A 17,541-nucleotide genomic window follows, 5' to 3' on the forward strand; every position below is an offset into this window, starting at 1 on the left:
TTTCTTTCTGTATTCAAATATTTAAGAATTCAATAGCTTTGAGAACTTAATTTTCATCTCATCATATAATTGAAACACTTTAAGATTATATTTTAAATTACTAAAAAGGAGAAGTTAGTTTTTTCAATTTTCTTTTGATTTTACAGGGACAGCTATTTATCTCAACATCTTTCTTTCATTTTTTAAATTGTTCAGAAATAAGAATTAAGAAAGCTGACGTGATACATAGAACAAATATTGAGTGAATACTGTTCACTGATAGCTTTACATAAACCAATTTTATTCAGAGAATCCAATTCCGACAAATATTTATAGCTGAATTAAGGAATTCATGTACTGATGAAGAAATCCCTGCGCTATTTTATAAGCGAAGAAAAAAATGTTCCGGTTACCTCATCTCCTAACTTACAATTGTAGGGTAAGAGAACAGCAGCATGCATGTGGGTTGTGAATGAAGAGTTTAGTGTTATCTTTGTACATAGAATGCACATTTTTGATGGAATATAAGATTAAAAATCATTGACCTCTTGACACCGCAGACAGGGTATCAGTTTCAGGAATTTAAAGGTCTTGTATGAACTGTAAAGAAATTGTCAGTAGAAATCTTACAAAGTTGTCAGCTGTGAGGGATGACGAACTTGATTGAGTAGCTGAGAGTCTGTGGTTACCCATGAAAAATAATCTGAGTGGATTCCTGAGCAAGGATCTACAGTCTCTTTAAATTTTGTGTGAGACCAAACCTCAGCTTGTGAATGACTGATGCAATATTATGCAGTGATAACTGACAGAACATTTATCAAATCTGATACTGATCAAGAAGTTGAGGTTTTAATAAATAAAAATAACATGTGTTAGGTTACACAGCTTCCAAATTATTATCTGAAGATTTTTTAATAATGGAATCTACATTGAGTGCATGTAGATTACTTAGAATAAATGAGTTTGGAAGTTAGTCATGAAAAAAAAATCCATTATCTTTTACTTTTATATATTAGCCCATCTTCTTTGACACTGTGAACTGCCAATAAATTTTAAGCTTACATTTGTCACTTGATGAAATCTACTTATAAATTTATAAGTGAATTTATATGTAAATTTTCTTATAGTATCTGTCAAAGACAAGACAATGCCAAATGCATTAGCACTTCGAGTTTTTGGTGTGGAAATTTTATGATTTAATAAAATACAATGAAATATCTTAGTGCGTAAAATGAAGGATGCTCGCTAGGATTGCTCCATGTTAAGATGGGGAGAGTGTGACCTTTACTTATGGCCATGTGTTGACGGTGTCTAGAGGCACTTGTCTGATAATTAGAAGGTAGAAAGTCAATGGAGTGGTTAGAAAATGTATTTTCAGCAGCATGCAGCTGTTGAAATAGTGAGGTGATCCACTGTGTGTGTTTCACCTTTACTGCTGATGACAAGCAGACACATCACTTGAATACTTGCATTCAAGTTTAGGGGGGAGGATTACATTTTTCTAGTGTGAGTAACAATCACAGATGTTTTACCACAGGTTCTAAGGTTTTATCACTGAAAGTTGTTTTTTTTTTTTTTTTACAAGTGATGAGAGATCTATGTCATCCCTTGAAAACTTCATGTTTATCTGCATCTTTTATTATACAAACAGACACAAGGGCATGATTTCATTTACTTTCACAAGATTGCTTTAAATTTACTGTATTATGAACTATCCACTGAGGTAAATTTTTTTTTTTTTGGTTTTTCGGGACAGGGTTTCTCTGTATAGCCTGGGCTGTCCTGGAACTCACTCTGGTAGACCAGGCTGGCCTCGAACTCAGAAATCCGCCTGCCTCTGCCTCCCAAGTGCTGAGATGAGTGTGTGCCACCACTGCCCGGCAAATTATTTTCAATCTTCCTTATAAACTGTATTAGAAAAATTGTCAAACATATTTTTGAGACTAGTTCTGAAGCCCCTGACTTTCCTGCTTCAGCCTTGACAAGAGCTAAGATTACAGAGTAGCGGCATCATACCCATATTGCCTAGAATTGTTATCCCCTTTCTCAACGAATATTACATGAAAAATTTATTGTTGTAGCATATATTTCCCTGTGACTCTGCACTTCTTTTGAAGCAAGCATTGTTATCATTTTTTCAGTTGTTGATATTTCAGTATTTTGTGAAAATGTAATTCTCTTATTTTATGTATAACCACCATATTGTCATACTTAGAAATAGTTCATTAGTATCATCATTTTAAATGCTTTCTCAGAGAAGGACAAAATGAGTTCTATGTCTTGGTTAATATATTTTTTCAGAGTTGCTATTATATGATATATTTTCTGGTCTAGATTTTGATGATCTGAACATGTTTGATGTTTCATATACACTCCTATGTTCCCTGTACATTAATATTTTGATAAAATTGAGTGTTTTACATTTCAGGCTAACGGTGTCATAAGTGGCATAGAATAGTTGACATTTGTCATTTTGACTCACTAACTCCAGTGGGAGTTACACAAGGTTAACTTTACATTCACATATGTTGGTTTTATATTAGCTGATTTGTGACTAAAGAAAGGCAAGCTTGATTTTCTCTTCACCTTGAGAATATGCCACACAAGAAAATGCTTCTATAACCCCACAATTCTTGTTTGTTTACATTTTCAAAATAGCTAATTGGTTCTAATACTTTAAAAGCAAACAAATATTCTTAATACTTAATTTAATTATGATTTAAGGGGTTTAAATAAAAGAAATGCAAGGCCCTTTTGTCTGTTGTCATTATGATTTGAATGACGCAGCATTTTCTTTGTCTTTATTGAAAGAGCTACAAATGGCTCCTTCAACTTTTGGCGTATGTCCTCTTTGTTCGCCAGTATCAGAATACATTCTAAGCTCACTTTATCTTTTCATGACTAATAACAAATCCATAAAATTCACAGTGACTTTTTATATCTTGAAATATTGATGAACAAAACAGATAGTTGTTTGCCATTGTAAATGGATCTAAAATAAAATCTGGTATTTAAATTTAGATTATAGGCAGATTTGATGACTCACACATCATACAGATAAAAACAGATTAGTGTAGTTTTTCAAGTGTGCAGATCATTCTGTAAGGAGAAGATGATATATTGAGCTTGAATTTTTTATGGGGCCTTGACATTATGTTTCCATACAGTTATTCTTCTACATGATGAGCTTGGCTTCAGTAAGAACAGCTAGATTTATTTGAAAGACAAGGACATATGCTATTTTTTTAAATAAGAAACTCTAAATTTAGCTAAAAAGAAAAAAACCAATCCCCTGCAGCCACTGGTTGTTGATCCATGTTCTAAACATGTTGTAGTTTATATAGAATCAAATGCCACATGGGTACCAGGTAAAGTCATACCAAAGTATAACAAAAGTTAGTAACAAATAGAAAAATAGTCTAATATTTATGAAATGAGATAACTCAGAACTAGACAGATAGCTGCCACCATCTGGTTAATAGGTGAACAATTCAATCTCCATGAGATCAGCTCCGACAAAAAAAAAAAAAGTATAACAGAAGGCTGCAGGGAAAAAAACTATCAGTCTGCTGCTGATTGGGGACAACTAATACCTTATGACAACCTCTTAGACATCATTGGCTGTGCTATTCAACTGCTCAGAGATTCCATATGGAAATGTAGTAAACCCTATCAGGTTACTAGTACAAAATGATTGACAATCACCTACAGCTAAAGCCATTATGCCATCTATAAGTGGGATATGCTTAGGAAATCTTTTATTTTACTTAATTTGGAGATATTAAAAATCTTGCATTTCAACATGTTACAAGAACACATCTTAGAAGTATAAAGAAAGCATTTTTTCTTTGGCAGTTTGTTTTTACCTCTTTTAAAATATGTGATCCAGACATGAGCAGATACTGATAAAAAAAAATCATAGCTTCTGTCATAATTCAGCCTCCCCAAGCTGCTCAATAAATCAGGATTAATAACGTGGTGGACCTGACCATTTCACACTTGGGTTCTGAGATGCTCTACTATCTTTATCAGTCATCTTTGCCCATTGTCTTCCCAGGCTTATCAACACTGCAAGCTGTGTTGGATTCTGCTGCGGAGAAGAAGTGGCAGGTGACTGCTATCAATGTAGGGAACATTAACAATGACAAGAAAGATGAGACATACAGATCACTCTTTCAAGATCTGGAGTTAAAAAAAGAACGGCGTGTAATCCTTGACTGTGAAAGGGATAAAGTAAATGACATTGTCGACCAGGTTTGTTCTTTATGTTTTCTGCCAAATATAGACTATGCATGCAGCATCAGCATTGGCAAGGATCATTCTGCAAGATGCTTGGACAGCAGTTTTTAGTTTATAGTTCATGTACAATGCAGCAAGAATCATCAATTGAATTATCCCCAGCTTCAGTAAGCAATGGCAGACGGCTGTCAATAATACTGACAGATTAGTTTTGTCATTGAATAACTTCAATATATAATATAAAACTTTAATATATTACATAAGCATTGTCCTAAACGTACATGCTTTTCTGAGTAGGAAACATTAAATTTAATTCTGCCTCAACATTTTAAGCAGATGTAATTAAGTTGAAACAAGTCCCTAGGGTAAAAGTGAATGGGCTTATGACTCTTACATGTTTATTTCAATATAATGTACTCCAAGTCTATGTTATTTTATACCTGTATGTCTTCAACACTATTCTATTGCTATGAAAAGACACCACAACCATGTCAACTCTTACAAAAAGAACTATTTAGAGATTTACTGACAGTTTCAGAGAGTGAGTCCATTATCATGGAGCGGAGTAAGGTAGTAGGCATGATAGCCATGGAAGGCATGGTGCTGGAGTGTTACTTCCTGATCTTAAGGAATAGAGAGGGAAGGAGAGTCTGGAATGGGCTTTTGAAACCTCAAAGCCCATCACCAGTGATGCATTTCCTCCAACAAGGCTCCTAATGTGTCTAATCTTATCAAATAGTTCCACTTCATGTCCATTAAGCACTCAAATATATGAGCCTATGGGGGTTGTTATTATTCAAACCACCACAATATATGTATATCTCTAGGAAGAGAAGGTATTTTTGGTATAAGTAACTGTTGGGTTTGCACACACATAAGGAAATTTGTGTCCACAAATTGTAATCTACAAATTAAAAGGTGAAGGAAATACATTCAGACGATATTCACAGTGCAGAAGTGTTCATTTAGGTTTTAGAAAGAATAATAATAGACATGAGAATGTTTTTGTCTGACCTTATCAAACTGCATTACTTCAGATAAGGCCTTTCAGAATAGGATAAGCATGAAGTGACAACATAAGATACACAGCAAGGAACCAAATCTGCAATGCTCTCAGGCAAAGAAACTGACCAGCCATGTTTTTCATTTTTCACCCTGTTATATAAGGTATCCTTTACTAGTCCTTGCTGGTGTGTGTGTGTGTGTGTGTGTGTGTGTGTGTGTGTGTGTGTGTGTGTGTGAGAGAGAGAGAGAGAGAGAGAGAGAGAGAGAGAGAGAGAGAGAGAGATGTATGAACTGAGATAGACATAGGAACAGAGACTCCAGCTGCTTCTTTCTTTCTTGAAAATACATAAAATTAGAAAGAAAACATATAATTGTATATGCATTTGTATTTCTTCTAGCCCATGTTATAAAAATTGAAATTCACTGATGTATTCATGACAAAAAATTCTTGAAGCAAGTGTTTACAAAGCCTTAATCCATATATAATATAGGCCTGAAGAAACAAAAATGGAGTGTCTTATGAAGAACTAGATAACTACTTCAAACTAATGAAACTTGAAAAGTAATCAAATGCACAGAAGAGAAGAGAATAATTTTGATTCTGGTCTCAGGAGATGGAGCTAGGATTGATGTTAACCTAGGTTTCTTGCTGGAAATGTGTACATCAGAATCACATTTGAATTTCATCAGAGGTTCTCATTAAAGTTGAATTGTAATAATATTCAGTAGTCTGGTTTACAATTTTAAATATCCCTGCTTCTTCACAATAAATACAGGTGAAAGCTACAATGTGTCCTTCAGAACTGTAAATAGGGAAAATGTGAAGAAAACTAGAATGATAAAATGCAAGCAATGTTTGAAGCAAAAATCTATAATTACAGTTATGTAGTTGTCCATTTAATACACAACTTAAAATGCATTGTTTTACATCTATATGTCATGAATGTGCACCTTTATTAACTCATTAAATGAGTGTCTAAAATGTGTGGTGTACTACTTAATAACAATTTATTAAAGGCATTCTCTAAGGAAAGGGTGCAAATAGTGATAAGAAAGACTGCTACTTGAATCTCATGATATTCCTTTTAGGGGAAGAAAATACATGCAGATTCAGAACTAAAAATTATAGCATACAAACTTGTGTTACTCAGGTTTTTGTTAATATAACAAATAATATAGTAAATCAAATTATAGAGAGGAAATGTTTATTTTAGTTCATTATGCCGGAAATTTTTATCCATGGTCACTTGCCGTTCCACCTAGTGGCAAGAGCCATTCACTTACTTTTTGAATGACTATTCCATCTCTTTAGTGTTTGTTGTGCAGACATTGCAGTAAGTCTAAAGAAACACTGTTAAAATATTGCAAACCCCATCAAAGCCAATGCCAATGTGTGGTTACATAATATCAACATGAATGTACCATGACTGAAAAGAACACACTGTTCTGGGAGAGGATAACTGAAAGAAATGAGGTCAGAATGTTCTTCAAGGAACAGCATTCACCAAACACAAGGTTGTGATAAGGCACATCCTAAGAAAAAGGACACTCTTTCATTAATTTATTCAACTAGTATTTGCAAGAGAACAGAGATAGGGTGAAACTCTTTATCTTCAAAGCATCTAGAAATTAGCAACAAAATTAACTTACCTTAGATTAAGACTATTTTAATATCATTTGATAAAACCCTGAAGACACTTATTTCTAGCAGTGATCAGATGAGAAAAGTATCCAGCTATTAAAACACTTGAAAATTAGCACAATTTTTCTATTGTATAATACTAATTGCTTCTATAAAGCAAAATTATAATGGCTACTATGACAACTCTAACATTTATAAAGACTTGAACCTAGTGAATATTTATATCCCTTCTTTTCCTCAGTAAACAGAAGTAAGGACAAGTGGTATCATTTTGACTGTTTATTTTAATTCTCCAATATAAAATGGACATTCATAAGGTAGTTTGCTCAGTAAGCAGAAGCAACAGATGTTCCAAACATATTTATGGACACAATGCATGTTGATTAAGCTGAAATGAATTAGAATATTTTTCACTTGCAAGAACATCTTTTCTTCAATCTTTTGCTTTCAACCTGAGGAATCCAATTTTTTTTTAATGAAAAGGCAATTTGATTATGTGATGCAAAAATGGGTTAGAAGGCAAAGTAAACTCTAATTTCCTTTCAAACAGCTGCTAAGCAACATGAACATTGCATTCTCTAGAAGCTTTTCAAGGAAGTATCTCTTTGCTTTTGAGTCAAATGTGCTTATTCATGCCCCTGACTTTGTCTAGGTGATGGACAGTCATAGAAGTCTTCAGCCTGGAGACGACCACCAGGCTGAGACTGGTTACACCTTGTATGTTAATAACACATGGTTGTGTTAAAGTGGAGACATTTGCAAGTAAAAGTATAGAGGATGTAAAGTCCTGAGATGTTTGTAAGAAGAAGTGTACTATTATGCAAAAACTGTTGAGAAAACCCATGTGATCTGAGTTCAGAGGGAGGGAAGAGTAGATCTGGAGTAGCCTGCAGGGTCCCTATAGTATTCAATGTGAGGAATTTGTGAAGAGACAAAGGGAGACAGAAAATGGGGAAATAAACTAATGCTTTGCAAAAAAAAAAAAAGTTGTAGCTTGCGCTTTCATGTTTTCCATTTGTTTGATTATTTTCTTTTAAAATGGAAGGATAGTGGTCCACACTTGGAATCCCAGCACTATGAAGCCTGAGGCAGAAGGGCCAGGTTGGCCTGCATGCTGAGTTCAAGGAGAGTCTGGACTACAGAATAACACCTTTTCTGAAATAATAAATCAATAAAATTTAAAGGAATTATTTTGAAAATAAATGACTCTAGACTTCCTTGGGTCATTTTATAATTTTTCAGTCTCATGATGCATTGGAAGGCCTATGAATTTAGCAGAAGCTGTCCACTTGAACTCTCTTTTCCCGTGGGACCAATATGCAGTATGATGCTCCCTGGCATAGGTCACTGCTCCCTCATACATTCAAGTCTTGAAAGGAAGCAAACCATGCTTCTCTGAACACTTTTTTTTGCAAGCAATGAAAGCCAGTAGATTAATGAAATTAAATGCATTTTGACCTTAGTTATTTCATCTTACACTGGGTTGATCACTAGTTGCACCTCTGTACACCAAGGCCATTCACCTGCACCTGTTTTCCATGTCAATTATATAGTAAAGGAAATGTGCCTTAATAATATTCAAAGATGCTGTAGACATTACTGGAGTAATCTCTTATTCCAGGATGTAAGCTTATCTTGCCATTGATTTTTGACTCTGATTTATGAAGTGAAATTAGCTTCTTAGCTACTTTGTTGCCTAAAGCAAAAAGTAGTACTTATTTGAACTAAGCTTTAGCTACATCAAGGATAATATTATATTTGCTCATTAATATCCCCTAATCTTTCTATAAACTCTATGCCTGTTATATGTTATATGTTATCTGTTACTGTTGATGTATAGTTATAACATTTCAGAATTTTTATCAGGTGGTTATTTTATTAAGAAGACACAAATATAGACTGAGAGAAATAAAAATATTACTTGTTATGGATTAAATTTATTTACTTTTATGTTTTCCCCAAACATGTATGGGCATATTTTCAGTACAGAATAAAAGAAGGGAGTTATTTTGATTTAGTGGTTGATTTCTTAATAGATAGCATTTACTAAGCACTAAAGTTAATTGATATATTTTCCTGAGAAATATTCTCTGTATTAGATACAAATGTTTTATTGAAAATGACTTGTAGAATATGTAACTCAAATTTTCATCTTTTGCTAATTAGATTGTTACAGCAGAAATTTTGCATTGTTGTTCTTCACATGTATTAAATGTTTATGTTTTATCCTTGCTAGGTTATTACCATTGGAAAACATGTTAAAGGGTACCATTACATCATTGCAAATTTGGTAAGTGATTTAGTTGACATTATTTTTACCTACTAAGCTTTTTTTTTACAATATATTTATTTAAATTTCGTGTGTATAAGTGTTTTGTTGGCATGAATATTTGTGCACCATCTACATAGAGTAACTGTAGATTGTAGAAGAGGGCCTATGGTCCACTAGAACTGGAATTACCTATCTGGAACCATCCTGTCATATGGGTGCTGGGAACTAAACCCTGGTACTCTTAACTACAGAAATACCTTCCCAGCCCCACTACCTAATCTTTCTTTGAAAATATTTACTTGGAAGAATCATCATTCATAAGGGATATTTTAAGAATATAGTCTGATTTTATTTTATCAGCAAGAAAGAAAATGTTTTATATGGTTGCTTTAGGTTTATTTCCCAGTCTACAAATTTAAATTATTTCTATTTATTACATATGATATAAATATCTTTACAACCATACTTATTCAAAAATTATCTTAAAAATTTGATACTAAGGGAAATCTTTCAAAAATATAAAGTTTAACTCTTTCATTATCCATTTTTATGTCACTGTGTTCTGTAAACTTACTGCATGCATACTTGAGTTTTTAATATAAATAATATATGAAATTGATGCACATTTATGAAGAAATTAAATTTACAAACATGATACTATTATGTCAATAAAACTATCAATTATATATTGTAGCAATGTAATAGTAATGATTCAAAAATATTTTATTTCTGATTTTCTACACAGTTTATAAGTAACACAGTGAACTGAAAACTGAGTTCTTATAGGTGTTAATCATGTTCTCATCAGTATTCTTATCCCTTCAGAACATATTGAAAAAGCAGATTGGTTAATTATATTTCTTTGGTTTTTTTCTTTCATAATTATAGACAATCAATTTAGATTGTTAAACACTGATTTTTATTTCAAAAATGGGTTTTATTGTGGCAGTGAAGCAGGCTTTGGCTTTCCTCATGGTCTTTGAATAGCTACGGCCTTGTTTGTTGGAAATTATCTCCACACAACCTGATAAAAATGTGGCAAGACCAGGAAAAGAGGCAGCAAATTGAATGTTTATTCTCAATTGTGTGGTGGGACTGCACACAGGCTTTGTGTTTATTCAAATACAGGATTCTTTTTATGGTTTATAGAATATCAGTCTATCTCTCAGAAAACATCCTTAGTATGATAGGAAAAATGTAAAAAATGAACAAGCGTTTCAATAAAAGTGTTTTCACTGAGAACACTCAAGTTAGTGTCGGTGAGTGTCCTGAGTCTAGAAGAAGTTGTTCAAGGTGGAAGAGTCTGTTTAAGGTAAAATGCCTATTTGGTGACATGGTTTCATGCTCCTCTCACAATCCTCTGGGGTTTTGCTCTTAGTGTGTACCTAGGAGACTGGAAAAGATTCCGTGTAGACACAGGAGTTAACAAGAGATGAAACTCTGCAATGAGTTTTTCCCAACTCTGTTCCATGCCCGAAACAGCCTGTACACTCAGTCCCTGTGTGAATTGTGCCATTTGATGAAGAGCACAGTGCCTCAGTGAAAGCTGCGATCTTTAAAAATGTCCAGATGGAGAAAATTATATTGGAACATTGAGAAATAATGACAGAAGGTGTCTCATGAATTTGAGAGTTGCTATGTAATGCCATGAAAAAGGAAAGCACTCTTGTCTAAATGAGCAAGTCCATGCTTTGGTCATGATTCTATTTAGAAATCTACCTAAGTCAATTCTGAAGCTGAATTTGGGTCTGTTTTCTCTTTCCTGAATGCCTGATTTCCTCTCCTTACAAACTCCTGGTGATTGTAAAGGAGTCCTGACTCTACTGGAATGTCTGATAATTTAGACCCTTCATGACGTTGAAATCTCAAAAGTGCCTCCTGATGTTGAAGGGTTTTTATCCTCCAAGTTCTCAATAGAAAAGTAACACTGTGGCCAGTGCTTTATACATGCTAGAAGAGGTGGTTATAAAAGATTCTTTAAAATTCTCACATATTGATAAACCATTTTAAGAGAAGCTAAATGGTGAATTAATTTCTTCAGATACAGGCTCTGATTAAGTTCTCTTTGTAGCCTTTGAAAGTTAGCTGGTCCATAATATGATGAAGGTCATAAGACCCATGCTCATGCTTCTCCTCTCTGCTCTTCTTGTGGATTTAACTTGTTAATAATCATTAAGAGCATGTAGGCTCTACAGTTATTGAGAATCACTTGGTTATCAGTCTTGTGAATGCATCTCCCTAAATGATAGCATGGTTTTAATTTGGTGAGATGTTGCACCCAACTTGTCCAGATCTCATTCTCTATTTGTCTCCCCTCTTTCTTCTAATTCTCCTCCTCCTCTTCTACTTTCTCACTCACTCTCTTTCTCCTTGCTCCTCCTGTTTCATATATATATGGAAACTACACTATTCTCTTCCAAAGTGCGTGAGGGCAGATGATATTCTACACCCAGAAATCGATTGCTTTGTCACTAACCAAGGATTATGACGGAGTGGCTAGTTCTATTGTCTCTGGGAAATTCTGTACAAATTTTTCCAAGAAGTAAAGAAAGAAAACGTTGGAAAATGCAGATCCTTATTTAGGCCTGCATCAAACCTGTCTAGAACTTCAGTTGAAGCTATTTTTTTGTATAATCAGAGTAAGATGACAGCATGAGTAAAATTAAATGAAACTCCAAAAGAGAGATAACGAGACTGAAATTGCCAGCAAGGTAGGAAGTCAGAGGCTTATCTAGCGCACAGAACAGATGAGGCATGGGGCTGGGCAGAGATGGGAGAGATGTGCCAAGCACCAAGCACGGGGAAGCATACAGGTAGCTCCTGCTCTTGCTGTACACTCTTCCTTGGTCCCGAGAGGCAGAGCCTGGTTCCATGTGCTCGTTACTTAGAACATGATGCTAGCAGCAACCTGTGAATCATCAACAGAACCAAGGTGGGGAGAAAGCAACAAGAATGGGGTTCAGTTGATATTCTGGTAAATCTGGTTCCCTGTTGCTCTGTGTTACATAAACTGCCCTCTTCTGTTCCAAAGTATGTGAAGGCAGAGGGGGCATTCTCAACCAAGAAATAGGATAGTCTTGTCACTGTCCAAGGATTAGGATAGAGTGGCTTCTATTTTCTCTGAAAAATTCTGTTGAGAATAGTTATGGATGTGAGTTATTGTTTAGAACTGGGGAACACCTACAGATCAGAGCATCAGCTGAACTTATTAAATGGGTCCCAGGACACCTAGATACATCAATAGGGGCATTCATACAGAATTCTGAGTCCTGACTTTAGTTTCCCCATCATCCTATTCCCAGAGTTTAGCCACATATATACATACACATTTTTATAGAAGACTGGGAATTTTAAAACAGCACATAACAAAGAACCAAAGCTAATTAAAAAGGATCCATAACCACTCCTCCCATCCTTGAGGCTTACGGCTAAGCACGTGGGTGAGCTGAGCTTGCTCACTAGAAATCCAGAGTCCATTTAGTATTGCTTATGTAGAAACAAAATTGTGGGCTAACAGGAAGCTTTCCTTACTAAGGTAAAAGATGTAATAACTCTTGTTTTAAGTATTAACTAAAAATAAAAGATTGATTCATGATACACTTAATCATTATAAAGGATAGAATGAATATGTTTAAAATGTGAATACATCAATAATTGTCATATTGAAATTTGATTTGTATTTATAATCTTCATTTAAAAAGGAAAATTCAGTTAAAATTTAATCACAAAATAAAATTTTCATTTATGAAAGTGTAACATGGTACTTTGAATTGATTCTTTCATGCAAGAGCAACTGCATGAAATTTTAAATTGAAAATTTTAAATTAAAAAATTAATTACACATGTGTATATAAGTGCAATACCTACATTTGTCAGAATATGATATCAAAGTAATTACTAGAGGATGTGACCTGCCCCTTGTGGATATTGGAAGAAAAGTTGGGTCCTCTCCAAGAGCAGAACACATACCCTTAATCACCCAACTGATTGATAAAAACTCATTTTTTCTTTTAATTTGTTTCTCATTTAATATAAAATATTTTTCTGTTAATCAATTAAGAAGAACAATTGGATATTTGTTTTTACCTTTTTATTTTAAAGATATTTTATCTGGCAAGTAAATGATCAGTTTAACTGAGAATAGTTTGATCAATGATTTCCATATGTAGCACCAGGCTCTGCTCCATGATAAATTCAATGAAGAAAACCCAGTCCTTACCTGACCCATGGAAACTGACTCAGTATGAGAGAAAACTTCTATGTAAATACTTCCATGAGTTAGCCAATCAGTAAACATATTGATTAGGGAACTGCCATGATACCTATTTTGCATGAAGTGTGCTGACAAGTATTAACTGTTAAATACATGAAATCTTACCGAAGGCATTTTATCTCTCCTGTGTGTGTTTACCTGCCAAGACACAACATGTGGAGAGGTATAGGAAAGGTGATAACCCACAGGGATAACATAAATCTGTTTTATTCCTAGGGATTTACTGATGGAGACCTGCTGAAAATTCAGTTTGGAGGAGCAAATGTCTCTGGATTTCAGATTGTAGACTACGATGACTCCCTGGTGTCTAAATTTATAGAAAGATGGTCAACACTAGAAGAGAAAGAATACCCTGGAGCACACACGGCGACAATTAAGGTTTGCCTTAAGGAAAGAAGGGGCTTAGAAAATACTGGAGGGAGAAGTGTGCAGCATAAAAGATGGCAAGCAAAAAGACTGATAAGCTTATTTCTTATATTTTGCTTTTGTATATAAAGAAAACTATGTTTTACTGTAGTGTTCTTCTGTGCCTGCATCTCCACAATGTCTTCATTCATTTATCTATCCAGTGGAAAATTTATATTGTGTGGATTATGAAGTAAGAACTTTGGTGGCAATTGACTGTACAGACTGTACAAACTACTGCTTTCACTCACAGTACTGTGAGGATAAACAGTCAAAAGACCATAGCATGAGAAGGAACAGTAAGTCATGAAACGGATGGCAGACAAAAACATAAATTATATGTCCTGGGAAGCCCTGTCTAAGGAGGCATTTTAAAACTTAAGACCCATGGAACAAAAGGCTCTGGCTTTCATTTATAGCATTTTGATTATAAATAAAGTAAAGAACAGCAGATATGAACTTTTTCAATCTTCAATCAACTCATTTGTATATAGTTTAGACAATAACCATATGGTCACACACAAAATGTACACATTTAGGTGTGTATTGTATGTATAAAATGATTGATAATAAGTAACCTGGAAACAGCAGAAAGCTGATAAAACATGGTTACTGTAAATATATATATATATATATATATATATATATATATATGATTATAAAAATTTCCTAAATATATTTTAAAAAGTTTGAGTGTCTATGCTTAGGGTACATAAATAGATTCTTTTAATTTTTGAATCAGTTTCAGAGAATTACTTTGTAATATTTTAAAAAAATACCTTGTCTTACTATTTTATATAAGGTAAGTGACTTCCTGTTTGGCGACCTTGAATTTAGCATTTCTGCTGTCTATTATATAATCTTGTTGAATACTGTCATGCAACACAGTTTCTGAGAATGACAACGAACACTTGGTGTCATAGGGCATGTCTCTATCTGGCTTAATGGAAGTTTAAATGCTCATCCATTTCTTCTTTGGATTTCAAGCCTCTGATGTTTTCTGTGTAAGATATGTAATGGAGAGTGCATTCCTCTCACATCCTTAACTACTCTTTAAAGTCTTCAATACTCTTTGTGGCATCCCTATACTGCCTCTGTGAGAAACATAAAAGAAAAATGGATTTGTTTTTGTCTCCTGGAATCCACATTATGATTTGATTTCACATGTTTTGTATCAAGATGGATGGGGAGAGAGGAATCTAGATATGAAATTTTTGCTGAAACTTAGGCCCAGAATTCCATCTGTTGCGCTCACCCAATGTACCATTTTCTTTGCTCCATTTCTGTTCACAATGTCTTCCTTTTGTCTGCTTTACCTAATTTTCAGCGAGGTCATGATGATACATCCTAGTGGGATACTGCAAAGAAGGAAGGTTTATTAGTTTAAAATAGGTTTGGAATCTGCTATTGACCCAGATCAGTGTTCTCATTCATACAATGACTATTTCCCAGCTGTTGTGAAGACTAAATACCATTTAGCGCATTTTTAGCACAGTGTGAAAACCATAGATCCTAATAAAAGCTCATTGTTTCTCCAATCCTTTTCCAAAATCTAGGGAATTTCAGCCAGTTGTGAAGGTCTATTCCAAGCTGAACATGCTGTAATTCCTCTATTTTACCCCAGAGGCTTCATACAGATCATTGAAAGCCTTCAGGGGAAATTCATCTTTGGGAAGGCGTTTCATGCTAATGTAGATACATATTGCTCTTGTACTAGAGGGCCAAGAAATGAATCACACAAAAGAAATGAAAAATGTATGAATTTTGCTCTTGGGAATGCACAGTATAAAAGAAAACACAAATATGTTGATGAGCAAATCTAGTAAAGTGTGTCAAGTGAGCCAATTCCCTGAAGATGATAAGGACAAAATGTGGGAAGGGGATTAAGGAAAGCTTTCTGTAGGGGGTGCCAGATTACTTTTTACATGAAGCTAGAACTGAAAGAAACGTGAGGAAGGGGACTTGAGAAAGAGAGTCTCATATGGAGACTCAATGTCATGCCCTAGCATGACAAGTAGAAAACCTCAAATCTTACGCTGTTGTAGGAAAGACTTTGTAAAAAGACAGGTGGGACTGCTAAGTGGTACAGTTCTGTGGTTGTCTGTAGATGTACGAGGCGACGATCCCAAGAGAGGGGCCCCTGATATCCATTGGAAGTGAGCCTAGACTTAGTGGTTGCCTGAGTCCATAGAGAGTACCAAGCTCTACAGTAGTGTCTACTGAATTACTGTGCGACCTCTACTCAATAGTTTCCCTCTGTACAGTTCAAACAAAGCTGTTACTCTCTGGGGTTGAGATGACATATTTACAGAATTTTACCACAGTATTATAAGAATTGAAAAAGTAAATAAAGGTTGTTTCTTTTCCCAACTCTTTCTTAAAATGAAGAAACTTCAACCTTTCATTCTCTCTTTATTCTTTGCCTTGTCCCCTTTCTTGCCCCTCCCTCCATCTTTCCCTCCATGGTCCCCTCCACAAGCATAAACACACTTTATTTACTTCCTGACTGTAAAGTTCACATTAGGCACAGTTAGAGACCAACAAAAGTTAATCATAAAACAGAGTTATAAAAATATACTGTAATAAAAGTAATGTAAGTGTGCTGTCACAGTATCTACTTATGTCACACTAATTCTTTTTTTATGTGATAATTTGTGACGATGATACAGTGCCTCCGTGATGCAGTAAGGCGAGGAGGATGATTCAGGGATTGTTGCTTTTCTTCTTTCCTTGTTGAGTTGGATACTTTACTTTTTCACAGTAAAAACTTCTTTACAACATCTCACCAACATATCAAATTTGCATTGATACTACAAGTTGGTGACACTACTTAGTAAAATGAGGCTTATTTTGGGGAAGCTGAACATACTCTCTGTCATGAATCTGGATACTATGATTAATGGAAGATTACATATGAAAGCTGGATGTGCTAAATGAAAGGATGATCTATATGTTATGCAAGACAGAGAGGAAGAACATGAGGGTTCCCTGAGTATCAGAAGAGCCTGCAATTTAAGTACTACGAGTGATTTATTTCCAGCATTTAACTGCATACTTTACTGTATAATTGAACATTCAAAGTTGTAACCATGAAGATAATATTGATATAAGAAAATGAATACCTTCATAATTCTTTTTGACTTACTAGGTAAAACTAAGGAGTTCTATATGTGCCTAAACAAAAACTATTCTCAGTGTAACTTTTGTTTGACTGAAAGGAGGCAAATCTCTCTAATGAGATTAACACCTAGTGAGGTAATTTCCTTTCATGCTGGTCGTGGGGCCTTTTGGTTTTTTTCTTTTCTTTATTTTATATTTATGTTTTTGAAATTAATATTTTTATTGTAATATTTTATTGTATATTTTATTGTATATTTTATTGTATATTTATACAATATATTGTATATTGTATAAAGAAGTTACCCTTTCCCATTTCCCCAACTTTCATCCTCCTCCTCCTACTTCTATGAGGATGTGCCCCCACCCACCCAGCAACTCCTACCTCCTTGACCTTGAATTCCCCCACACTGGGGCATCCAGTCTTCACCAGACCAAGGATCTCCTCTCCCACCTATGCCCAACAAGGCCATACTCTCCTACATATACAGCTGCAGCCATGGGTCCTTCCTTATGTGCTCCCAGGCTGGTGGTTTAGATCCTGGGAGCTCTGGTTGGTTGGTTGTTATTGTTGCTCTCCTCATGGGGCCACAAACCCTTTCAGCTCCT

General features: G+C 34.7%; 1 protein-coding gene across 3 annotated transcripts in view; it reads left to right on the forward strand.

The window, feature by feature from the left end:
* The window catches only part of Gria2 (glutamate ionotropic receptor AMPA type subunit 2), a 107,049-nt gene that overhangs the window by 57,737 nt on the left and 31,771 nt on the right, over positions 1-17,541 (forward strand). For all 3 annotated transcript variants that reach the window (XM_028754909.1, XM_028754910.1, XM_028754911.1), the window contains exons 4-6: positions 4,037-4,233; positions 9,102-9,155; positions 13,627-13,788. In XM_028754909.1, the coding sequence (XP_028610742.1) occupies positions 4,037-4,233; positions 9,102-9,155; positions 13,627-13,788 (413 nt within the window). The remainder of the gene's footprint in view (positions 1-4,036; positions 4,234-9,101; positions 9,156-13,626; positions 13,789-17,541) is intronic.

Source organism: Grammomys surdaster, unplaced genomic scaffold (assembly GCF_004785775.1).
Source record: "Grammomys surdaster isolate TR1022 unplaced genomic scaffold, NIH_TR_1.0 126039, whole genome shotgun sequence".
In the NCBI taxonomy this organism is placed as follows: Eukaryota; Metazoa; Chordata; class Mammalia; order Rodentia; family Muridae; genus Grammomys; species Grammomys surdaster.